Raw genomic sequence first — 27,474 nt, forward strand, 5'->3', positions numbered from 1 at the left:
AGGAAGGAAGGAAGGAAGGAAGGAAGGAAGGAAGGAAGGAAGGAACATGGAGCAAGGGTCACTGGGTGTGTGTTGGGGAAGGGGAGGTAGTTGTGAATTTTCTGCATTGTGCAGGGGGTTGGCTAGATGACCCTGAAGCTCCCTTCAAAGAAAGAAAGAAAGAAAGAAAGAAAGAAAGAAAGAAAGAAAGAAAGAAAGAAAGAAAGAAAGAAAGAAAGAAAGAAAGAAAGAAAGAAAGAAAGAAAGAAAGAAAAAGAATCAAAATGTTACTGAACTGTTCATTTTAACAAAGAAAATGGCTTTGCGTGGACAGCTGCCAAGGCTTATTTTTCTCGTCGTCCCAAGTGACATTCCATTTGCCTCATTCAGGCATCTGAAAGCTATCAATAACAGTAGTAACAGGGCCATCGTCTGCTTCAAGACAAGCCCTCAATCTGTCACCTAACTGCTCCTTTTATTCCATCTTTCCAAAAATGGGGAGGGGGGATGAGAGGCCAGAGCCATTCCTCGAAGGTGCTACAGAGGAGCAAAGTAGGTCATTATTGGGCTGAGCCATTCATACCTCTCCAAGGTAAGGGGGGTTGGGGTTTTGTTTTCAGATTAATAGCCCTTTCGGGCAGGAGCTTACATCCCAATCAGATTTTGTAGGTTAAACCCAGGGGTCATTTCCTAGAAAAAGAACTGCAGGAACTTATTAGCATACCTCATTAGCATATGCCACACACCCTGACATCACCAGAAGTGTGTCAGAAGGCACCATCCACCCCTCAAGCCCCTTTCCCCAAAAATCTCCAAGTATTTCCTTAAAGCAGAATGAACTCAAAGCAGCTTACCCTCCTCTGGAGAGCCAGCCCTGCTTGCACACACGCACGCACTCTCTCTCACACACAAGTCACAAATGAAAATAAAGCAGCAGAATGAATTCAAAGCAGCTTACCCTACTTTGGAGCCCAGCCCCACTGGGCTTGCACTCACTCACTCACTCACTCACTCACTCACTCACTCACTCACTCATGTTCTCTCTCTCTCTCCCACTCTCTCACGAGTCACAAATGAAAATAAAGCAGCAGAATGAATTCAAAGCAGCTTACCCTACTTTGGAGCCCAGCCCCACTGGGCTTGCACTCACTCACTCACTCACTCACTCACTCACTCACTCACTCACTCACTCACTCACTCACTCACTCACTCACTCACTCATGTTCTCTCTCTCTCTCCCACTCTCTCACGAGTCACAAATGAAAATAAAGCAGCAGAGCCTGCTGCTAAAGATGAGGACAGCCAGGAGGAAAAGGAATCATGTGGGTGGGGCCAAAACCCATGTGACCGCTTTTCAAATCTACCGGAACACCGTTCCGGCACGTTCTGCCTCCAAATGAGCCTTGGTTAAACCTATATTCAAGCAGGGCTAGAAACCTGCTGTGTTCTGTATAAATAAAAGGGAAAGAGATGGATCTTTTCTCCTCCCCCTGTCCCCAATTCCTGACTATTGCCCACAGACTGAATAAATAAAATATCTCTGCTTTACAGACACAGGAGGGGGTGGAGTAGGGAGACGATTCCAGACAAAAACAATATGATTTTTGCCCCCACAAGCACTGCAGTAGTGATAGGGTGCTAACTGCACAATATCCAGTCCCCACAGACAGATCTCTCGTTAGATCTCAAAACTTATCAGGGTTGGCCTTGATTAGTAATTGGATGGGAGACCTTGAAGGAAGACCAGGGTCCCTATGCAGAGGCAGCCAATGGCAAACCACCTCTGTTAGTCTCTTGCCTTGAAAACCCCAGCAGGGGTTGCCATAAGTTGGCGATGACTTGATGCCACTTTCTACCACCACAGACTACTCCGACCCCTATACCACATAGGTTCACATGAGCTATGAGCTATTTATAACAACAACATTTGATTTATATACCACCTTTCAGGATGACTTAACACCCACTCAGAGCGGTTTACAAAGTATGTCATTATTATCCCCAACAACAACATTTGATTTATATACCACCTTTCAGGATGACTTAACACCCACTCAGAGCGGTTTACAAAGTATGTCATTATTATCCCCAACAACAATATTTGATTTATATACCACCTTTCAGGATGACTTAACACCCACTCAGAGCGGTTTACAAAGTATGTCATTATTATCCCCACAACAAAAGGCGGATGGGGCTGAGAGAGCTAGCCAAGGTCACCTAGCTGGCTTGTAGTGGAGGAGTGAGGAATCAAACCCAGTTCTCCAGATTAGAGTCCCGCGCTCTTAACCACTACACCAAACTGGCTCTCATTATGCAAGTCAAAGAAACACAAGAACTTGGAGGTCCTGTAGAAATGATACAGCAGGAGGCCCATATTTTCAACTTACAGAAACCTCACCGGATCCTTGCCTCTTTCCATGAATTAGCAGGAAACCCTGCTGCTGGGAGGAACAATGGAAGAGGCTACAATCAGCAATGAAGCAGCCACCCGAAATGTTAAATATATGCCTGCTGTTAGTGTTATTTAATATACAATCTCTCTCTCTCTCTCTCTCTCTCTCTCTCTCTCTCTCTCTCTCTCTCTCTCTCTCTCTCTCTCTTTTTAAGACCTACATCTGGCAGTAAAATAAGCCTAGCTGAAGCTAGGGCAAGAATGTGCTCCCAAAGGGGGGAAGAATTACCTTAAAAAAACTTTATTTTCAGTTCTATGGACTTAACATTGTATCTGCCAGTCATAAAACAAGGCCCTGACGCCAGCTAAATGCAGAATCCTATTTCTTGTCCATCTCCTGGGGCAATCTGTATTGGAAAGCCAATTGAGGCCTGGTCCACATGTGCAGCAAGTCAGGTGCTAATGACAGTGCGGCGCACTGAAGCGGTTCACACCACAGGTGAGGAGCTGCATTTTTCAAAATTCCCTTCCATTAACGTTTCCATGAAAATGACAAACTAGCACAGCACGCATGACTCTAACCTTTTCCCAGGATGGGCTAATACATATTTATTTATTGGCAGGGAGTTTTTGCATGGTAGAATATTATAAAATACGGAACCTCAGCCCGGTCTGTAGTGGGATACCAGGCCTGCACTCCTGGTCCCTGGGAGCTGTTTGGGCCTAGGAGAGGAAAACGTCACTGACGCTCTGATATCACTTCCCAGTGAAGACCCAGAAGTGTTGTTACCCTCCCCCCACCAAACACTCTAGGAATTCCCAAACCTCTATAATTAATACTATAGAGATTAACAGTGCAATCCTAAAGAGAGTTACTCCAGTTTAAGCTCATTGAAATCAACGGACTTAGACTGGAGTAACTCTTCTTAAGATTGCGTTGGAAGTCAGTTCTTAGAGCATTGTGGGTAGTGACATCACTTCCAAGTCCTCACCCTGAAGTGCTGCTGAAACATCCGTGATGTTGCCTCCCCCATTTTCCTCACACTGCTCACCAGAGCGAGGACAGGAAATGGAAGGCAGGAGTTCCTCGGCCTTTAAAGGGCACCTGGTTAACCTTACTTGAGGACTCTACTTCATTCTACTTTGAGTGTAGGCCAGGCCTAAGTATGCAGTATGCTTCCTCCACTGAGGTTGACGCCACGCCTCACTGTAGTCACACAACTAAGGGCCAAGCTACACATGACAAATGACACTTGAACGGCAAGCGGATTGAGTGGAGGGCAAGTGAACAGGGAGAAATACACTTGTCATTCAAGAGTCATTCGTCATGTGTAGCTTGGCCCTGAGTGTGCGTATTGTGCCATCAAGTTGCAACTGACTTATGGCAAACCCACCAAGGGGCTTTCAAGGCAAGTGAGAAGCAGAGGTGGCTTGCCATGGCCTTCCTCTGCAGGGTCTTCCTTGGGTGTTTGCCAACCCAAGTACTAACTCTGCTTAGCTTCCAAGATCTGAGAAGATCAGGCTATACCATGCAACCTTCTCTCCAACCAGTCACACAACTACAGTTAAGAACTAACCTCCTGTTTGATTGTATTCAGGGGTCATTTCGTAGAAAAAAAGCTGGAGGAACTCATTAGCATAACTCATTAGCATATGTCACGCCCCTTGCCAATGCCAGAAGTGTGTCATTAGCATGACTGATTTGCATATGCCACACACCCTAACATCACCTATCCTGGCTGTTTTAGACCCAATCCTGGCCATTCAGGGCCGAAAAGGGGCCCAAAATGGCAAAAAGGGGCCCAAAATGGTCAGGATCTGGCTGCTGCTGAGTGGGAGAGTGATCCACCACCCATCAGAGGCCCGATTCGGGCTGTTTCAGCCCCAATCTAGGCTGAAATGGGCCCAAAATGGCCAAGAGTCAGGTGGGCTGGGCCACCTGACATGTGACCTCTTTGGGGAACTGCTAGAACTGCTTTCCTGCACATTCCCCCTCAAAATGAGCCCTGGTTGTAATATGTTCCTGACACAATTTGATAAGACTGGTGCTACAGTAGTGTCAAAACTGTCAAAACTGCAGATACCCTGGATGGCCAAAAAACCACAAATATTTATTTATTATTTATTTATGTCATTTATAGTCTGCCTTTCTCACTGAGACTCAAGGCGGATTACACAGTGTGAGTCCAGTACAGTCAATTTCAAGGATATTTCCATAACCAATGCAATAGGGTAAATAAACACAAGTTTACAAAGACATAAGAATCCGATATGGAGTTGAAGAAATGCTGAAACAGAACATAAGCAAATCTAGGGCTGATATTAGACCACATGAAGCACAGGTAGCTTATAGGAGGACATATTTAAGACAACAGACATAAGGCGACATAGTGGTGAAGTCTATGGTCCTTAACTCATTAGTGGGTATTAGATCAAATCAAGCCTGAATTCTCCCTAGAAGCTAAAATGACAAAACTGAGGCTATTTTACTTTGGTCACATCATGAGAAGACAAGATTCTCTGGAAAAGACAATAATGCTAGGAAAAGTGGAAGGCAGTAGGAAAAGAGGAAGACCTAAAATAAGATGTCTGGACTCAATAAAAGAAGCCACGTCTTCCAGTTTGCAGGATCTGAACAAGTCTGATAATGACAGGATGTTTTAGAGGTCTTTCATTCATAGGGTCACCATAGGTCGGAGGCGACTTGACAGCTCATAATAACACATACAACTGTCAGAAAATAGCTTTGAGGCCTGAAAGAAGAATCAAGGATTGATAGCACAAGTCAGAACAGATGGCACGAATCTTCAAGATTCAGACCATGGAAGCAGAAAAGCATTTGTATCTGACTATATCAGACTAATATGCTCTGCTCTGTCCTTCTGAAACGAAGTGGCTAGGTACCAGAACCAAGGCCTTCTCTACAGTGGCACCTTACTTACAGACCCCTATCTTTACCTGGCACCTGCTCTTTTTGAGTTTCAGGCACCAAGTGAAGACTGTATTATACTTTCAAGATTTTGACATAAGGGGAGTTGTGCAGTTCCTCACGCCCTCATCGCGATTATGATACATTAATGCAGCCAGTTGCTATCTTATTGTCGAACTGGTTTTATGTGCTTGATTTTAGTGACATGTACACTGCCTTGGAAAGATCTGATGAGAGGAAGCATCAAAATCTTATAGATAAATAATGTATGCTACATCTAGACGCCCAAGCTATCCCCAAAGGTAGCCTGCATTAGACTAGATATTTCAAAAGGACGCTATTGTTGTTTTCAAAGTTGCTTAATCCAAAACCTGGGGTCTGTACTTTGGGCATGAGGTTCTACGACCTGACCACAAGTCCCGCAGAACATCTCCCTTGGTTCTGGTTTGCTTTTCATTTCTCAATCAACACTGCTCCTTTCTTCCTTTAAAAGGTTACAAATCGAAGAGGAATGCGGAACGGAAATGTCTTTGTAATTTATCCCGAATAGTACATTGTGCTCTCCTCCCTTTACCCCCACGAGAACATGAATCTTGATAAAAACTCTCTTCCACATGCATGCACGGTTTTTCTTCTCTCCATCGCTCGTTCAGCCTCACATATACACAGTCTCCAAACAAAACATCTGGAAGCATGGACCGTCCTCAAACTTTGTTTGCTAAATGAAACAGCAGATTGAAGTCTATAGCTAAAGGATGCTATCCTACTAAGAAAACCAATGAAGTCCTCCTTTCATGCACAAACTTCTTACAGCTTCTTTTTACAACCATAAGGAACACATGGGTAGGTTTTAGAAAAGTAAATATGTATAAAGCAATTTCCTTTCCTATTTCACTCATCATTGAAGTCAGATAGGATAGAAAACCAAGATCTGGGTCCAATAGTACCTTAAAGACCAACTAGAATTCCAAGATATGAGCTTTCAAGAGTCAGGATAAAGGTAACAGCAAGTCCCCTGAGCAAGCACGGAGTCATTACTGGCCCATGGGGGGACATCGCATCACGATGTTTTCTTGGCAGACTTTTTGTTATGGGGTAGTTTGCCATTGCCTTCCCCAGTCATCTACACTTTACCCCCAGGAAACTGGGTACTCATTTTACCGACCTCGGAAGGATGGAAGGCTGAGTCAACCTTGAGCCAGCTGCCTGAACCCAGCTTCCTCCAGGATCGAACTCAGGTTGTGAGCAGAGCTTGGGCTGCAGTACTGCAGCTCACCACTCTGTGCCACGGGGCTCTGTCAGAATAGATGTTGTTATTCCTATTTTACCAGTGGAGAGCTGAAACAGGCAATTATTTGCTAGAGAACTTCAATGGGCTCACTGACTGAGCAGGACCTCACAGTGATAGGAGGGAATACACCCCCAATTCTTTTGCAGAGTGTGGTAATGAGCACAGAGATAAAATAACAACAACAACATTTGACTGATATACTGCCCTTCATGACAACCTAATGCCCACTCAGAGCAGTTTACAAAGTATGTTATTAATATCCCCACAACAAACACCTTGTGAAGCGGGTGGAGCTGAGAGAGTTCTGAGAGAGCTGTGACTAGCCCAAGGTCACCCAGCTGACTTCAACTGGAGGAGCGGGGAATCAAACCCAGCTCTCCAGATTAGAACCCCATGCTCTTAACCGCTACACCAAACTGGCTCTCAGTTTGGTACAGTAATTTATGTTCCCTTCAGTTTAATTTAGGACTTAGGACTTGTAGCAGTCATAAACGTAACAGCAGAAGGGCACTGGGTAGCAACAGCAAAAATCAGAGTGGGATTATCAGAGTGGGATTTTTCCTAATGTGATGATAGGCCTGCTTTCCAAAAGTTCTTCAATTTTTTTGTAGTAGGAGAGGGATAGTAGCTGAGAAAGCCCTCTGCACGTCCTTGCTGACAGATCTAGGCACACAGAAGGCCTCTTTAAGAAGGTATTCTCAATAAACTTCTGAATTATGGAATACAAAGTAGATACAGCCTCTATGGTCTCATCAAATGTTTAAATCTCACTTTTCTAATCAAGGGCTCAGAGCAACCTATAACATATGAAGTGACTCAAGCACTTCAGTTATGGGCATGTCCAAGCAGCAACCGCAAAGTACTTCAACAGCTACCTCCTAGCATAAGGGTTTCTCCCAATAACTTGTGCTGATCCGGTCTACCATTTCATCTTGACTAGCAGCAATCTGAATGTGAACTGACACAATCCCCGTTACAGTTCAACTGTGGAGCATACTAACTGAGAGCGGAACTACAAGTGACAAAAGGCACAGGTTGGACACTTGTCAGCTTCCCTCAAGTTTTGATGGGGAATGTAGGCATCCTTGGCTCCTTGCAGCTTGGCTCTCCGACTGCTGTCCAATGGACTTTTCAACTGTCACTTGTCCAACATTCCACCAAGCTGCCTACATTTCCCATCAAAACTTGAGGGAAGCTGACAAGTGTCCAACCTGTGCCTTTTGTCACTTGTAGTTCCGCTCTCAGTCACTGTGAGCAGAACCACAAGTGACAAAAGGCACAGATTGGACACTTGTCTGCTTCTCTCAAGTTTTGATGGGAAATGTAGGCAGCTTGGCAGAATGTTGGACAAGTGACAGTTGAAAACTCCATTGGACAGCAGTCAGAGAGCAAAGCTGCGAGACCAGGATGCCTACATTTCCCATCAAAACTTGAGGGAAACAGACAAGTGTCCAATCTGTGCCTTTTGTCACTTGTGGTTCTGCTCTGAACTACACCCACAAAACATGCCATCTGGAAGCATCCTTCGATAGGAAGTTAACTAGTGTGGGACACAAGATCTGTAACGTCAGGCTACATGACTGAGCTCAGCAACTCATCTCTGTGGGATACCACAAACTGCAGTTAAAACCCACGTGGTCAGATTTATGAAGGATGTGTCCATTCACAGTAACCAGTTAAGGTGGCAAGATCGAGGCCACTCCAATGCTGAAACTGTACTTACAGCAGTAAAGAGAAACCATTTACTTCTCAAAAGGTTATTCTGGAATGTAAGGGTTATTTTTCTGTTAATGACACACATTTCAATGGCAGCCCACATTTTCCCAGCGCGGAAAAGCCGCCAGGGTACTCCAAATTTTCCCACAATCCTCCGTTTATACGCTCAGAAACAAATGAAATAGAGAGCTGCTTCAGAGAGAAACTGGCCACACTCCTTCACAATGCATTGCAAATTTCAGTTGATGAAAAATTTCAGTTGGTGTTTCTAAACAGATGAAATGGTAGGTACTGACAGATCACAGAAACACTGGCACATTTTCCCCTTGAAATATTTCACTTTGCCCACTGGCAATTAAATGAAACTATGATAGACGGCTCATTAGACAGACCAGATGTATTCAATGAGATCGGCAACCCAATCTGAATGACTTGAGAGACTTGAGAGACTCGCTTTTAATTTTTTTTTTAAATCAGTCTCTTGTTCAGTTTTTCTTCTTCTCCCTCTCTCTGTTCTTCCTTCTAAGTGAAATCTCCAAGGCTCATTTCGAGGGGGAACGCACAGGAACGCAGTTCCAGCAAAGAGATCACGTCAGGTGGCCCCGCCCACTCGACTCTCAGCCCATTTCAGCCTGGATTGGGGCCGAAACGGCCCGGGTCGGCCCTCTAACGGGTGGTGGATCACTCTCCCACTCAACAGTGGCCTGATCCTGACCATTTTGGGGGCAATTTTGTCCCTGAGTGGCCAGGATTGGGTCCAAAACAGCCAGGATAGGTGATGTCAGGGGGTGTGGCATATGCAAATCACACACTTCCAGAGATGTCAAGGGGCATGGCATATGCTAATGAGTTATGCTAATGAATTCCTCCAGCTCTTTTTCTACAAAATGACCCCTGGAAATCTCAACAAACAAATGTAGACAATAGAACTGGTACTACTGACATGACTCATCTTAGAGCTGGGTGTAAGCCACTTACAGGGACTGATCCACCAAGAAGACCAACAGTTTAAGCCGTTTGGTAATTCTTGCAAGTCCAAGCTCTTATACCTCCAGGTTAAAGTGGTCTAACTGTTAGACTGGGGGCCAAGCTACACATGACGAATGACACTTGAACGGCAAGTGTATTTCTCCCTGTTCACTTGCCCTCCACTCAATCCACTTGCTGTTCAAGTGTCATTCGTCATGTGTAGCTTGGCCCTACAATGCTTATAATATTCAGACTGATAAACATTTTTTAATATTACCTTACATTTGCCTTACGTCTGTTGTCTTAAATATGTGCTCCTACAAGCTACCTGTGCTTCATGTGGTCTAGTGCCAGTCCTAGAATTGCTTATGTTCTGTTTCAGCATTTCTTCAACTCTGTATTGGATTCTTATGTCTTTGTAAACTTGTGTTTATTTACCCTGTGGCACAGTTTATGGAAATATCCTTGAAACGGACTGTACTGGTCTCACACTGTGTAATCCGCCTTGAGTCTCAGTGAGAAGGGCAAACTATAAATGACATAAATAAAATAAAAAATAAATAAATTTCCTTTTACTAAAATGCACACTGTTTTGCCACCTTTTCCATTCCCATTTCCTTGCAGTGTTGTTCAATTGGCAGGGGGTGTAGTGTGGTGCGATCCATTTCAGGGCTGTGTTGTCTTTAAAACTCTATCGCTATAAAAATTCTGCTGTAGAATCTCACAGGAAACGACAGAGTGTGATAACTGGAGGGGGGAGACTGGTGTGAAAGAAAACAAACAATAGCTACAAAATGTCATCGCGTAGTTTAACAAGAAAGGGGAGAACAGAATGTGATGGAAACTATAGGCTGCTTCCACACACGTTGGATAATCCACTTTCAATACTCTTTAGTGAACATTTGAAACTGATTTTCCATGTGTGGAACAAAAAATCCACTTCCAAAGGATTGCGAAAGTGCATTGAAAGTGCATTATTCAACGTGTGTGGAAATGGCCACTGTCTGCAGCCAAAGCCGAATTAACGAGAGAAATGGAGCCATACAGTTTCGTGAACGGAAAGACAGGTAAGTATTCAGAGACATTGCCGTTGCTTCCAAAACCTCACATTTCACACTGAATTATGAACTTGATGAAATTTTGCAGCAAATTAGCAATTAATATAATTAACACAGGCCAGTAACTTAAACGCCCTTAGGAAAATGATACTACCTTCCTCGCTAAGGGCCAAGCTACACATGACGAATGACACTTGAACGGAAAGTGGATTGAGTGGAGGGCAAGTGAACAGGGAGAAATACACTTGCCGTTCAAGTGTCATTCGTCATGTGTAGCTTGGCCCTAAGAGATGAGGAAAACCAGGGCCATTTCCACACACGTTGAATAATGCACTTTCAATGCACTTTCGCAATCCTTTTGAAGTGGATTTTTTGTTCCACACATGGAAAATCAGTTTCAAATGTTCACTAAAGAGTATTGGAAGTGGATTATCCAACGTGTGTGGAAGCAGCCCAGGTCTGAGAGTCAGTGGTAGAACTGATTTATTAAAATTTAAGACTTGGAAGTTCAACTCTTTTAAGTCTGCCCCGGAGACTTTCTTTGGCCTTTAGCATATATTTTTGTCTGAGCTTCATTTGAGTTCCATATGGAAAATGAAGATAATGGTGTTTATCTGCCTTATCTTTCTAATTCCCCTCCTCCCTCCAAAGCTCATCAAGGGAAGGAACCTTCGTCCGATCTGTGTCTTGGGCAACCTCTGTAAAAATCATGGACTGAGGAAATACACGGTGCCATTTCATCCTCTGGCTGGAAAAGGCCTACTTGGTTTACAGGATAACAACATGGCGAGTATTAAACAATTCACAACTTCTATTTTACAGGAGGCAATGGAAGACATCTGTGTGCCTTTTTGTTACACTCGTGTTTGGGTTGGATCCACACCAAATATTCTGCTGGCGGAAGGCACTTCCATCAGAGGAACAGAACTTACCTGCCTCTCCTCAGTCCTGCTGCTGCCCGATATTCTCCCCAAAATGTTACTCCTGGGGTACAGGGGACCCTCAGGATTGGCTTGAGGGGCAAACCGTGGACCTGCAGCAGGTAGAGAAATAGCCAAGAATTGCACCTCCCCTTCTTGTAGCCCAAAATATAGTCTGGATCCAACCCTTACTCTTCCCCTATACCAACAAATGGATCGCTGGGCCATGTTAGCGAATAGACAAAGCAATGCTTTTAGGAGCAGCAGCTAGAAATTTCGGGACTATCATTCAGAGTGTGCCAGCACAGGTCCCTACCCTCATCACGCAAATCACAATATTCCGTGATGCAGGTGAGAAAACTGCCATTTATCCTCGTTGCCGAGTTTGTATATACCCTTGTAGCATTCATCTCCGAGCAACCAGGCTGACAACCTGATTGCAGCAAGTTTGCAAAATTGTATGCCAGCTAAAAAAAACCTCCTTCAGAACGAGTGTTCTCCTTAAGTAGCTAATCTTGATTCTCAGAGTGTAAACGATGGAGAATCCACCCTTGCCTTTAACAGCCTATGCCTTCATTTGTAAGAACAGGTACCTTAATTTCTCATTTGTATCTCTCTAGATTTATCATCAGGCTCACAGTCCTTCTGATACCTTTCTCTGTTCCACTTCAGGGCTTGTTAGCAGTGTTCCCAAGTCATCTTTTAAATTTTTTTCTGAAGGCTGACTAGGCTCCTTAATCCTCTTCCCAACATGCTGATATTTTTAACTTTCTCACTAACATCTGAAGAGAAGACAGATCTCCTTAACATTAGTGATGTTTCCTTGTGCCAGTGAAATTATCATATCTCTATTATTAACTCCTACAAGTGCATCTCCTTAGGACAAGTAGTATTATTATTAGAGACGGGCACAAATCGGAATACGAACCAAAATTTGTCATGAACTGGGCTGGTACGTGGTTCGTGAACTGGCGGTTTGTCAGAGCCATTTCTGACAAACTGCCACAAACTTTGGGCCGGTTTGTTTGGTTCAGTTTTCGGTTCGTCACTGCAGACAGCCTAGCACCGATCGACCAGTTTCCAAGACAATGGGTGGAGGGGCTTTCTGCAGACCTTCTGCTGACCTGGAAGTAATGTTTTCACGAACCAAACAAACCGGTTTGTGAACCGGGGCAAATTTGTGAAAGTTTGTGGTTCGTGAAACGCGACAAACCACGAACCACACAGTTCATTTTTTTCCCGATTCGTGCCCATCTCTAATTATTATACAAAAGAAGTAACCTTTGCATTGGGCAGAGGTTTAACTTAGCTCATTTGCTCCTATACAGAGCAATCCTAAGCAGAGTTACAGCCTTTTGAGCCCATTGAATTCAACAGACATAGAAAGGACTCTACACTGTTAGAAGTCTATACATAAACCAATGACAGGAAAACAATCAGTAGTTGTATATATGAGCCCAGATTACAACTGCTTGACTGTTGGTCCACCATCTCTGAAGCAAGTAAGACAGGAAAAACCAGAGCCAAGAGCCAGTGAAAATTTGTTAAATATACTGAACCATCCATATTCCAAACTGCAGTCGCTCCCTTCTATTCTCATGGGAAACCGAGACACAAGGAAAACAGAGTAAAGGAAACAATCACTTCTGCAAAAATTCTTGTGCCTGCTGGGGGTGCAACTGTAAATTACAGGAGGTCTGCACGACTCCCAACACATCCTGGCTGAGGACTTCAGGCATTAACACAAATAAAACATTAAGGCAATTATAATAAATCCCACAAAGGCGATCATAAAAAGAGTGCGGAGGAAGGCTAGATGCAGACGCTGGTCCTGCTAAGAACCGAAGTCTTCAGTGAAGGGAACTGTTCCATACACAGCACAGTGGATTGCCGCTTTTTTCTTGGACGAGACCTGAAATCATGCAGCACACTTTATTTGCACAGCAAAACCCCCAGAGAAATTCATGTCCAAACAACCCTGCATCCATCTCAATATAAACTCTACCTGTCCTACTGGATCTCACCAATGTTCTAGACAAAGAGAGCTCCCCTTGATGGCTCTCACGGTACCTAGTCCCTTGCCTCATATGCCAGGTTTTGCATTTTGTGCCTGCATCCCTTCCATCCCACAGAGCCAAGCCCCCTGCTCAAAGTTTCTTTATCCAAGAGCTGCCAAAGAGAGGGTCATTCTTATGCAACAGCTGAAGCAGAGTTAGAAAATTTCCTATGCAAGAGCCGGTGCCTGGGATAAAACCAAGGAGCCAAGAAAGCTCTGTACACAGACCGCCAGTGTGTCAAAGCCAAGGCCGCCACCCAAACTGCAAAGTCCAGCGACAGAGAGGAAGGAGAAATTATTCTGTGTCCCAGGGCTGTTGCACAATACCAGGGCTTGTTGTCGCTGCTGGCGCAAATCTTGCCCTATCAGCTATACAAATTGCAGAATGAAAAAAGCAAAACAAAACTGGGACTCCGCAGCCGAAATCTATCGGCACAGAGGAAGTACTGCTGAATGGGACTGCAAGATGAAAAATAGTAAGCGGGGGTAGCATTGTTAAGGAAATTATGGGTTCCTCTGTCTGCTAAGCTGGAAGCATCATGAGTGACCCCCGAATACTATATACACATTTTCAGAAGTAGGGTTGGCCACGGCGATATAGTCTATTAGGAAATGACTTTCCATTGCTATGTACTGGCTCAAAGTCCAAGCCCTCATATGTACATGCATTCTGTAAATCAATAGCTAGGATGTGAACACTTTGCCCACAGTTGTTCAAAAAGAGAGCCAAAGGTCTTGTTTTGTACCACTGGCAGTCATCTTACAGGCAAGCCATGTTTACATGCCCTCGTCTGAAGCAAGAGTACGCTGTCCTGAAAAGTTCAGAGATACATGAATTTTGCGCCTGAATCACTCAGCTTTTATCTATGCCTTAGATTTGTATCCGAAGGGGGATGTGACATCTTCCATTTCACTCCCAGAGAACATTCTCAACTCGAACATATTAACTGCTAAGAGTAGGGGCAATCTGTCCCTTTGTGCAGACACAAGCACGTAATTAAACGGGAAGGGGCTATTTCTTCTGTGGTGTAGTGGTTTGGTGTAGTGGTTAAGTGCAGCAGGACTCTAACCTGGAGAACCGGGTTTGATTCCTCATTCCTCTGCTTGAAGCCAGCTGGGCGACTTTGGGTCAGTCACAGCTCTGCCAGAGCTCTCTCACCCCCACCCGCCTCACAGGGTGACTGTCATGAGGATAATAATAACACACTTTGTAAACGGCTCTGAGCGTGCGTTAAGTTGTCCTGAATGGAGGTATATAAATCGAATGTTATTGTTGTTACTATTTAATCTATTTTTACAAAATTGTGTTTTCCAATTTACAGCCAACCTCACTGGAATGGATAATACTACCTCCTTACTTCATGCATTTTCCACTGTTGAATTATTGTTATTCCTCTCCTACAAATGGGAAACTGAAGCCAAGACAGACAGCAAGACGACCAATCTGCAGAGCTGGTGACCAGTCTCCCAGACCCTAATCTGAAATTCCATCCACTGAACCATAGCCATCACAGCGGAAACCATAAACTAGGTCAGTGTCCTGGAATCCTAGTCTATTGGACAACTGGTGCATGCAGGCCACATCGACAACATGACATCACTCACCTCATTTAATACATTTATTAGAGCATACCCTTGCCCTTAAAAGGAAGAAGAGAAAGCGGCCGTTTCCACACGACTTACCTTCCTCCGGAACGTTGTGGAACGTCGCGAAAACACCTGGAAGATAGCATCTTCTCGCGCGAAATCACACCAGGAAGATGCAATCATCTGGGAGTTTTGTGCAACATCGCATCTTCCTGGCATGATTTCACGCGAGAAGCTGCTATCTCCTGTGTGTTTTTCACGATGTTCCCCAACGTTCCGGAGGAAGGAAGTCGTGTGGAAACAGCCAGAGTCTTTGATCTCACAGGGGATCACTGAGACCATTGCCAAAGCCGTGTTCTATCGTGGCAGAGTATTGAAGAGTAGAACCCAGCAAAGCTGAACCTTCCAAGGTAATAATTCCAGTGGAGTAGCCTCTGTTACTGCAAAAATAAACAGGAACCTTGTGGCACCTTAGATCTTTAGAAGATTTTATTCCAGCATATGCTTCCATGGACTACAGCTCTCTTCGTCTGATGAATAGGGGGCTCTAATCCATGGTAATTTATGTTGGGGAAAAAATCTTCCCATGTTTTAAAGCACCTCAAGATTTCTGTTATTTTTTTCAACAAAGTCGGGGTATCTAACCCCATTACTAATTCTGCATCTGCAACTCATCCAAGAGCTATTCGTTTTAACAACAACGTGTTAAGTTTTTGTCTAACTGAGTTAAAATGAAGCCAACAGTAACTCAAGTGACAGAACATTGCGGGGGGAGAGTCTAAAGAAGGGTTCTCAGGTCTTAGTACATAATTTTTTAAAAAATGGTGGCTTTCAAAAACCCAAGGGACCCAGTTCTTCAGCATGGTGTTAATGCTAGACACAAAGTTCTTACAATGTGAGGGGTGTTCAGATACATTGAGAAGTAGTGAGTAGAGGTGGGCATGAACCAGGAAAATACCAAACCACGCAGTCCGTGGTTCATCGTGTTTCACAAACCACGAACTTGCTCCAGTTTGTTTGGTTCATGAAAACGTCACTTTCGGGGCAGCAGAAGGTCTGCAGAAAGCCCATCCCTCCGTTGCCTAGGAAACTGATTGATCAGTGCCAGGCTGTCTGCTGCAATGAACCGAAAAACGAACCAAACGAACCAGCCTCAAGTTTGTGGCAGTTCCTCAGAAATGGGCTCCGGCGAACCGCCGGTTCACGAACCGATGAACTCTGGTTCATATTTTGGTTTCTGCCCGACTCTAGTAATGAGATATTATTGTGCATCACAAGACAGCCAAACACCCTGGAGGGAAAAATGATTCATGAAAGAATATTACAGATCCACAACTGAAGTCAGAAGTAACTTGTATAAATGCTAGTGGGGAAACAAACAAGGCATGTTTATGGGTTGGGGAGGGAAGCGGTGACCCACAAGCCCCGAGCCAAGAAATTTCCTATCATTTTCCTTTAAAGAAATGCCGTTTAAATAACCATAACAAAATCATGCTGGAAATTCTGCAAAGGCTGGCTCTGCCAAATGCTCCTCTCTGCCACCCGGAGGGAGAGGAAAAGCTCCCCAAAGCCCTAGGACTCCGAACAACTCTCCCTTTTACAAACTAAATAAACCCAGACACGGCCTTTTCAAAAGCTCAGCCACTGTGCTCCAACACCACCAGCTTCTGGCAGCGGCAAAGCGGGGAAGCAAAGGAGCGGGAGGCATTTCTGATTAATAAAGCTTTCACACAGAGGTGTCTTGCATGCAGAGCATGGGGATGGTGAAGAACAACAAATAAACTCTCTCTCATTAGAAGGGGGAAAGTATCGCTAAGACCTGTCACCTTACCTTGATCTCCAAGCCATAGCAGTGGTTCATACATTTAAGCTGTATAGCTGGAGTCAATCTACCGTTATTAACCTCCTACAGGATACTGAAAGTTATTAAAGCTAAGCTAGATATTGCACCTGCCAAGCAGAGTTTGTAATTCATCGTCTGTTCTGAAGAAAAGATGCACGGGGTTGGATCCCACCCGTTTTTCTTCTTAACCTCCTTTCCCACGGCAGCCCCTGTCCTATATAGATTTGGTCCACGCAGGTCTCACCATCCCCAGAATAATCCCTTTGGTGGTTGAAAGGGGGGCCCCATCCTCTCTTTTTTTCATCACCAAAAAAGAAAAAAGAAATCTGGTAGCATGATTTCTAGTAAGTCAACCCACTAAACTGGCAAAACAACAGCTCCTATAAATGGGCCCTAGAGCTTGTTACAGAGCAAAGCAATATAGTTTACCCCAGTCTAAGCCCATTCATTTCACTATGCTTAGGCCAGAGCAATTCTGCAAAATGATTGCAACCTGCACCATTAGTATGGAAAGTCTGAAAAAATCAGTGCCGGGTAGAGATGGGCACAAACCGCAAAAATACCAAATCGTGTGGTTTGTGGTTCATCGCATTTCATGAACCACGAACTTTCACAAACTTGCCCCAGTTTGTGAATCAGTTCATTTGGTTTGTGAAAAGGTCTGCAGAAAGCCCAAACAAACCAAACGAACTGGCCTAAAGTTCACGGCGGTTCGTCAGAAATAGGCTCTGACGAACTGCCAGTTCGCGAACCATGAACCAGCCTGGTTCGTGACGAACTTTGGTTCATATTTTTGTTCGTGCCCATCTCTAACTTCAGGTTAAATAATGAAGAGGTTGAGTCTGTGTACGACTGGTTCTAAATCCCTTGGCCTTCTTGCTTATCTATAAACAACAGAGAAAGTCCCCGTGCCACCTTCAAAAGTAGATACACAATAATTAGCAGGCCTCTGGGTAATCTGCTATGTGAAATGGGGGAAACGGGTGGGGGGAGGGAAAGAGTGAATACAATTTGGCAGTCATCGTGCACTGCTGACCAGTGACTGGTCATCTGTACAAAATGTTTTCCCTACCCAAAGGTGGGTCCTTGAGCCGGTTCCAAGCATTGGAGTCTCTCCCATTAGGCGGTGTAGGTCTAGGCTGCAGCACCCACGTCGTGCTTGGGGAGTTAGGAGGTTTTGCTTTGATGAAGTCTTCTACTGAAGAAATAATAGGGTCACTCTTCCTTGTTTGGATTTTTCTCCCTAATTTTCTGTAAAGTTCTTCCCCCCCCCCCGACCTTAATTAGAAGCACGGCTTGATCACTGGGGTGTTTAGTTGAAACAGATATCCACAGAACTGGAATTCTGGGAATGTGGAATAAGGAACTTAGAAAGGGAGAGAGATAAAGAAATGAAAAATATACCAAAATGTATCTCAAGTTGCAGTGGTTTCTTAACAAAAACAGGGTCTCGTGTTTCCCAGGCGCTTAGGCATTGGTTTACAGACTCATTTTGTCTCCGCAGTCCTTTCCCTTTAGCCTAAGTGGACACTGATCTCTCTTCCCATCAGTTTGGACTGGTGAGGCTGAGGCAGCTTTATTACAAAAAGGAGACAAAGTCTCATGACTTGCAAATTTCGTTCAGGCAAAACTACAGCTTCTCCTTTGTTTCCTGTTAGCAGAGCTATCAAAAACAACTGGAGATGTGCAATTTCCCAAAGTTCTGAAGCCATGGGAGGAAAAAATACAAGTTTTTCGCCAATTTCCCCCAAGAAAAAAACCAGAAATTTTGCAAAAAAATTAACCTATATGCAGTGTTTAATTTCCTACCAAACTGAAGTTTTTTTTCTTCCAAAAACTGATTTAATAACACAGAGCACATCATTTATCATTCAGCATATAAAATTGCACGATTTACTATTTGACATGTATAAATGTCATATCCTTCAAGAAAAATTGCAAGTATATCCAGTCCTTGAGAAAGCACGGCAGACTGTTGCATTCTATGCTACCCATAACACGCGGATCTTATCAGGGCTTTTTTTCTGGGTAAAGAGGTGGTGGAACTCAGGACAGCACAATGACATCACTTGGGGACAGCTGGAACAAGGGGGGAGTTTTTTAAAGTTTAAATCACCCTCGGCGAAAATGGTCACATGGCCGGTGGCCCCACCCCCTGATCTCCAGACAGAGGGGAGTTTCGATTGCCCTCCACACCGCTGGAGATCAGGGGGCGGGGCCACCAGCCATGTGACAATTTTCAAGAGGTGCCAGAACTCCATTCCACCGTGTTCCAGCTGAAAAAAAGCCCTGGATCTTATTTTTTAACATCTGAGAGAGGAAAGGGGAAAATAAAAAGCTGAAGGTAGAAAACAAATTCCGTAGTAAACTAAAGAAAGTGTATCATTTGGACAGAACATATACAATCACAATAGGTAGGACAAACAGCATGTTTTGATATTAATTTTTAAACTTTATAAGACTGAAAACACTGAACTCCTAATAACACATAACAACATACTAATTGCTGTCAAAAATATGCTACTTGCAGCCAAATATTTGCCAAAATATTTAAACAAAAAAGTATTCTTGAAAATGTTGTATATGTCTACGGTATTCTTAAGAATGGTTATTTAATGCTGTAGGTTGGCTTACATTTAAAAAAATCATACTACATATTTTGAGTAAAAGCTTGTCTTTCATTTCACCCATTATAAAAGGAAAAAAGAAAAGTATTCTTCTTCTTCTGGATTCCTCAGAATTTCCCAATTTTTCCATCAGAAAAATTGAAAAAGATTTTTTCACACCTTAAATTTTTGTAGGAGACCCCTGGTGTTAAAAGGCTTTTCACTCAGTTCTAAACACAAATTATTTCTTAAGATTCTTTTTTTCAGTGCTTCCCCAAATTTCCCAGTTCTTCAGTTGGAAAAACCGAGGAAGTCCTCAGGATTTTCATGCTATACATTTGTAACGAATAAAATACTTTTTAATTCAAAGCTTTTCTCACTCAAAAAGAGATATTTCACGGTGTATGTGTGTGTGTTTTTTTCAGTGCCCTTCCCTCAGATTTCCCAATTTTTCAGGGGTGAAGGCATTAAAAAAAACACTGGCCATTTTCACACGCCTGTAAACCCTCTGGAAAATCGTGCAAAACTCATATCATGATGGCGTCTTCATAGCGCAATTTCCCATCATGATCCCGTTTGATGGCATGATGATGTCAGAAATCGTGCCATTAAACGGAATCATGACGAGAAATCACCCTTTGAAGATGCTGTCGTGTCGTGAGTTTTGTGCAATTTTCCAGAGAAAATGGGGGAAAGTTCTCAGACTTTTTCATGCATTAAGAAGTATTTCACTCATTCTAAAAGAGAAAACCTTTCATAGGAGGGTAGGGTTTTGTTGTGCTCTGCAGAATTTCCCCATTTTGCCTCAGAAAAACTTAAACAAAATCCTTGTAAAACAGAAAAATATACCCTCTTTTCCTGATTCCCCCCCCCCCAGGCCATCATATCTTTAAAGCCAACAACACTAACTTGGCCCTTTCACATGGGATTTGTTTTGAAAATGTAGTGTTTATACCACTCAGGGGTCATTTCATAGAAAAAGAGCTGGAGGAACTCATTAGCATAACTCATCAGCATAACTCATAAGCATGTGCCACGCCTTTTGCCATCACCGGAAGTGTCATTAGCATAACTGATTTGCATATGCCACACTCCCTGACATCACCTATCCTGGCTGTTTTGGACCCAATCCTGGCCATTCAGGGCTGAAATTAGTCCCAAAATGGCAAAAAGGGGCTGAAAATGGCCGAAAAGGGGCCAAAAATGGTCAGGATTGGGCTGCTGCTGAGTGGGAGAGCGATCCACCACCCGTCAGAGGCCCAATCTGGGCTGTTTCAGCCCCAATCCAGGCTGAAACGGGCCCAACATAGCCGAGAGTCTGGTGGGCGGGGCTACCTGACATGTGACCTCTTTGGGGAACTGCTGGAACTGCATTCCTGCGTGTTCCCCCTCGAAATGAGCCCTGATACCACGTATCCAATGCCTGCAATGTACTTGCAATCCTATGCACAGAAAGACAGGGCTCCTGTAACTTTTACAAGTATAAAGTAGAAGAAGGAAATACATGCAGATTTTCTCTCCCCTGTGTGCCAAGCTGCACATGCCAAACTTCTGTCCACAGCAAAACAGAGAAGTTATTTTTGTTCTATTTTTCCTCAAAGGAGCTCTGGGGAAGCACCCATCCTTCTCCTTTCCCCATTCAGTAGCCACAACTATCCGATAACAATGATGTGACTGGCCCAAGGTCACCCAGCAAGCTTCATAGCAGACGAAGAATTTGAAACCAGGTTTCCTAGATTGTAGTCCATTAATCACTTCTCCACACTTCCATCCTCTCAAGGTAGGGTTCCTAGGTGCCGACCAGTGGTGGGCAAACTCCCAGGGATCTGTCCCCTCATCCACTGATCGTGGGGCCGCGCCAGCTGTGCAGCGACAGTACTTCCATAGTTTAAATAAAGAAAAATTATAGCATAAGTGATATTGCACCAGCCACGGGAGCATCCTTGCACTCTTGTTTGGGGCCGAATTAGACCCCAAATGGGCCGAACCGGCTCCACACCAAGCGCAGGAGCACTCCCGTGGCCAGCCCAATGACATCACTTATGAAAGTGGAGTCGCCATGCGGCTGGTGTGATGACAGAATTGATATCATCAGGTCAGCGCTGAAGCGTGTGCACGCGCAAGAGAATGAAAAGGTCAGTGCCAGGTCCCAACCCTCCTGGCGGGAGGATAGAGGGATCTGGCAACCCTACCGGAAGGGCTTCAACCTGGCCACCATGCTTCCCCTCAATAGCTTCAGCAGGCCTACTCTTTCTGCTCGGACCACACAGCTGATAGAAAATCAGGCTGCTATTGCAGCTCTCAGTGTCACTGTGACACTGAGAGATCTCTGTCTTTTGGTGCTACACCTCTGAAGATGCCAGCCACAGCTGCTGGCGAAACGTCAGGAACTACAATGCCAAGACCACGGCAATACAGCCCAGAAAATCCACAACAACCATCGTTCTCCGGCCGTGAAAGCCTTTGACAATATAAACTACAGTCTGCTTCCTTACATATACAAGAGCCACCAAATGACCTATCTGTCTTCAATTTGTCTTTATTATCTCTAGAAACACTCAAAATTATTTTCTTTTTCCTTTTCAAAGGACTTTTTCAAACTCTGTCAAGCAGAACTATTCCGGCATGCCTTTGCTATCTAATATTCTTTTGTAAGGCAGAGCAAATGGCTGGACATTTTTATCTACCTGCAATTTTCATGTTATTTGCAGAGTTTTATAGGCTGGGGTAGGGACTAGAGTGTTTTTTTAATTATTTGTATTAAGCTATTTTATTGTGTAATTGTTGTGAATCACTTCAAGATCTTAACTGAAGAGAAGCAGTATAAAAAATAAATGAATGAATGAAATAAAAAAGCTCACCAGGGCAAAGTTTGAGAACTTGTGCCTGGTGGCTTGCTCACTCGGCGCTGTGGCTGTGTGAGCAATACCTTAATCACCCCAAGCAGATATTCTTCCAGCTTCTCCTTAAACCCATCAATTGTTTAAAGCCTTTTAAACCAACCCTGAGAACATGCTCTCCTGCATAATCTCATAGTCAGAAAGGCTTTCCCTAATACTTAACTTCAATCTTCCTTCCTGTACCTTAAGCCCACTTGAAAACTTCTGTTTTGCCCTCCTCAGGTCTGAACATGCCCACCCTGTTTCATTTATTCATTGTGCTGTACATTCCATACTTTTTATTGTCTTCATCACCTTCCTGTGACCCAACTGTGAGCCAAGCTACAAGAGATGAATTACACAAGGAGGAGCATGTGAAGGGAGTCACAGTGTTAGCCGGGAAACTGAGTTTTAAAAGAGATCGGAAGGCTTTGTCAATTTCCCCTCTCTACAGAGCCTGGGGAGATTGCTGCTCAGAGGGTTTGTTAATTTCTTCTTTGCCTCAAGAAGGCTCTGTCAGTTTCACCTCCCCTTCTAGGAGGCGAAGAGGAAATAAGCAAACCTTCTGAGCAGGGATCTCCAGGGCTTTGTAGAGAAGGGAAATTGACAGAGCTTTCCGATCTCTTTTAAAACTCAGCTTCCCGGTTAACATTGCGACTCCCTTCACGTGCTCCTCCTCGTGTAATTCGTCTCTTGTAGCTTGGCTCTGTATCTTCCAGTAACACACCAAACCCAACATCTAACACAGCTGTCTGGATGAAGCCTGACCAGTAATAATTTTTAAAAATGGCCAATTTGCCCATCTATCCTGAGGAAAAGTCTTTCCCAGCATACAGGGCAGGTAATTTTGGGTGGATAGCTGTGAACAAAATTTAAGTCCAGTAACCACACACACACACAAATTCTACGGTATAGACTTCCATGAGTCAAAGCTCACTTTATCAGATAGGAATGAAGAACTATCAGAAGGAGAGAGTGTTACCAAAAAGAGTCAATTGAAGCTGGGATCCAAAGCCATAATGCAAAACATAAATCAGTGTGATTAGCGCAGGGAGATAAGCTTAGAGGTCGGAAAATTCAGAAAATTTGCATCTGTAATGGGATAAGAATCCTATGTCCCTGTTCAGCCCTATTCATTGTCCTGAATGTGTCGATTCCCACTTACCTCTTGATAATTTGTCCCCCAATTTATTTTCTTTCGTCTAGTCTGAATTCTGGTATTGGGTCCTGGCTAAGGGAAAATGTCACCTCAGAAGTCATTATAAAGGAAGGAAAAATACAGGCAGGGATTCTGCATCTTTCATCACATTCCCTTTTTAAATTATACTCCTCCACCCCTGCTTTATACGAGATGGAGGCACACCCCACATTTAGATGCTTCACTTCTAGTCTGGCACAGTGAAAAAGTTTATAGTCACAGTTCACCCTGCTCAATATCTCCAGAGAAAGAGGGAGTGGGGGAAATCCCAAGATCTTTCACTTGGCACACACATACGCGCACGAAAATAATTTCGTGAATGCAACTGAGGTACAATCCCCACAAGTTTTGATGTTAGAGTCTCTCGTGAGCGAATTCTACTTTGCTCGATCAGTTTCATGTGGTATGAGTGCCACTGGCACATTCGGTGCCAGAGATCTTTTGCCTCTTCTCATGTTTTTTCCTCTACAGCAGTAATAAATGTCAGCTTTATTTGCACTGAGAAGTATATATTAGAAATATTCCCTTTTTGAAACTGAACAGTAAATTCATCTTGTGAGGAGTACAGAAAATCACACAGCAAAATTTGGCCTAAACTATCAGGTTAAAAACACAATTAAAAGGCATTTTTCCCTCCCATTAAGAGGCATTTTGAAATGAGGGAAAGAAAAAAAATTAAGAATTAAGTTTTGTTCCAAAGGAACCATTTAACAGCCATTTAATAAAAAAAAAGAATTATTTGGCACTATGAAATGTCCCATCCGTTTATAACTGGTAAAAATGATTAAAGAAAGATCTTGTATAGTTATGTCTGGTCTGGAACACAGAAGTCAGACATTACTCTATTCGTCTTGGCATTCATACCAGCACAGCTCTGCTTAGAGACCAATTACCTGCTTCTCTGAAACAGAATGGACTGTCAAAGAATCCTAGTTTTGAGCTTTGCGTGTATTTTTTAAAGTTAATATTTATCTTCTTTTGCAAACCTCAGTGATGACGTATATAGTCCAAAAAAACCCCACAAAGCTTAAAGGCAATAGGAAGGAGCCAGTGGGATTTTATGAAACATTTACCATTCAAGGAAAACTATTAAAGGCTGTTCAGCTTATGAGCAGACAATGGGAAGATCAGGTTGGGGAGGTGAGAGAAACACATCGGTTAACATATTTCTACTCTGCCTTTCCCACTGTCTAATAGGACACAGCTCTCTAAATTCCTGAAACATATGGAAAACAACATTTTGGGGCCCATTCCCGATAAAATAAGGGTGAATTCTCAATGACGGGCTATGGCTCAGTGGTAGAGCAGCTGCTTTGCATGCAAAAGGTTCCAAGTTCAATCCTCAGCCCCTCCAGATATAGTAGATAAAATATTAAGTGATATGAAAAACCTGTGCTTAACACCTTGGAGAATCAGTCTGCCAGACAGAACAGGTAATAATCTCAATAGGCCTATTATCTGACACAATATACAAGGCTGATTTTCTGTGTGTTCAATAGACTGAAGTTATACACAAACTCCAACAAAGTTCAATTCTAGAGGTGTAGCTGCAGCAGAAAGAAACAGGAGTCTTGGAGCACATCAAAACCTAACCATTTTGTAAACTAGCCTAAAGCTTCATGGACTAGAAGCCCACTTCATCAGGTGCACATAGTGAGTCCATGCTAGGCAGACGTACCATTCGCAAAATGAAAACATGTGCAACATATTGCCACAAGATAATGAAAAATGGCCTCTTAACTAGACAGCTGAACTTCAGCTTGGGAAATCTGACTTCAAATTTTTTCTCAGCCGCTTAGGGACACTGCACACCTAACATTTTTTCCCCTACCATGAGATAAGCTCATGGCAATCCTATCACGATTAAACATGTAGGTAAGCATACATGGGGACTGGTAGAAATACAATGACCTGCACGGCTGACACTTTTCGCATCCCAGGGACACAGAGTCTTTGCAATGGCCAGTCTCTCAGGAAGCAATTTAAAATGGAATGCTTCCTTTTCCAAACAATAAAAAGTGAGGTGAAACAAAAGAAAAGGAGTTTCTTGGCCTTGTTCCAAGATTGGATTCCTGCCCAAAAGGATGAGAATATTTAAAACAAAAAACAAGGGGATAGGATGGAAGAGATGTTCCAAACTGACAATACTTCACGATCAAATATTTCTTATACATTTGCAAGAATCCAAAGTGCGCACACATTTCCATATGCAAGCTTTTGGCACAAAATGGTGGAGATGGAGGGGTAGACAGATCCCTTCTTACTGAATTTGCCAGCACCGTCGCTCCATCTCTCTCACACACATGCACACAAATAAGGCATTACCAGGGCTTTTTTTAGGGGGAACACGGGGGAACGGAGTTCCGGAACCTCTTGAAAATGGTCACATGGCTGGTGGCCCCGCCCCCTGATCTCCAGACAGAGGGGAGTTGAGATTGTCCTCTGCGCTGCTAAGCAATCTCAACTCCCCTCTGTCTGGAGATCAGGGGGCGGAGCCACCAGCCATGTGACCATTTTCAAAGAGGGCAAGCCACTGAGTTCCACTACCTCTTTTCCCAGAAAAAAAGCCCTGGGTATTACTCATTTAATTTATTTATTTCATTATATCTCTATTCTGCCCTCCGTACGAACGGGCTCAGGGCAAATTACATCAGTTAAAACACAAAATCAGCAAATGACAAAAATTCACAATTTCATAAAAGCATTTTAAAATTACAGTTCACGTATAAATAATTTTTTTAAGAAAGATATCAGAGCGGCAACTACAGTGTAACTTAACTTCACTCAGTGAAAACAATACTGCTCAGTTAAACAAAACATACTCCAAAGCTACTTTCAATTTGTTGAAATTGAAGTCCTCGCTCAATAGCAAAGTTGTGAAGGTATGTTCTCTTCTGGGTAACTTCTAAATGGGCCGTACAAACAGATGCCTTTCCTATCAAGCAGGTGCCCAAATGGCTAACCTATTGTTATTTACCCCCTCAGAATGGACACATTTTGCCAGACGTTTGTCAAGTTATCGAGAAGGAAGGAAGCACTGCTTCAACTTTCATAAGACCATTTGGTCAGCAAGGCCGGCTCTCAGCCTCGCCAGAAAGAAACGCAGCAAGGTATTTGGGAAACGTAGGGTTTTAAGCCAGGGCTCATTTTGAGGGGGAACGCGCTGGAACACAGTTCCGGCAGTTCCCCAAAGAAGTCACATGACAGGTGGCCCCACCCACCTGACTCTCAGCCATTTTGGGCTCGTTTCAGCCTGGATTGGAACTGAAATGGCCCAGATCGGGCCTCTGATGGGTGGTAGATCACTCTCCCACTCAGCAGTGGCCCGATTCTGACAATTTTGGGCCCCATTTCGGCCCTGAATGGCCAGGATTGGGTCCAAAACAGCCAGGATAGGTGATGTCAGGGGGTGTGGCATATGCAAATCAGTCATGCTAATGACACACTTCTGGTGATGTCAAGGGACATGGCATATGCTAATGAGTTATGCTAATAAGTTCCTCCAGCTCTTTTTCTACGAAATGACCCCTGTTTTAAAGCTCTCCTTTTGCTTCCAGTAACTTAATCCAAACGGCTAAATCTTCATTTAAAATGTCAATTGGCAAAGCACAGAGTTTTGGGCTTGAACAAATAAATCAAGAGTTGGACAAAGGGAGACTAGAGTTTAAAAATTCCTGCTCAGATCATGAACTTAATCCAGTCACTCTCTCTTAACCTACCCTATCTCACAAGGTTATTATGAGGATGGAGGAGAGATGTATGCCTCCTCAAACCTCTCAGTGAGAAGAGGAGACAGAAACATAGGAAGTGGGTTCTTTTTTTCCTCTTTTCTAATTCTTTACTAAAGATTTCACCCTTTTCCAGACAGCTTCGTCACTGGTAGCTGCCTCTTGCTGTAACCAACAGCAACAGGGAGAAAAGCCAAACAAAAGGTACAGACCCAAGATGACCTTCTAGGAGGCCTCGGCCAGTCCTTTCCTCAGAAGGCCGACAGCCAGCAATGTTTTTGAGGCCTCTCTCTTGCCAGGCTTGGAGTGATGCTCAAGCT

General features: G+C 43.7%; 1 protein-coding gene across 1 annotated transcript in view; it reads right to left on the reverse strand.

The window, feature by feature from the left end:
* LRP1 (LDL receptor related protein 1) overlaps positions 1–27,474 on the reverse strand; it is a 386,504-nt gene that overhangs the window by 318,490 nt on the left and 40,540 nt on the right. Inside the window, 1 exon segment of the mRNA XM_055003348.1 lies at positions 17,816–17,938. Coding sequence (XP_054859323.1) covers positions 17,816–17,938 — 123 coding nt within the window.

Source organism: Eublepharis macularius, chromosome 19 (assembly GCF_028583425.1).
Source record: "Eublepharis macularius isolate TG4126 chromosome 19, MPM_Emac_v1.0, whole genome shotgun sequence".
Classification (NCBI taxonomy): Eukaryota; Metazoa; Chordata; class Lepidosauria; order Squamata; family Eublepharidae; genus Eublepharis; species Eublepharis macularius.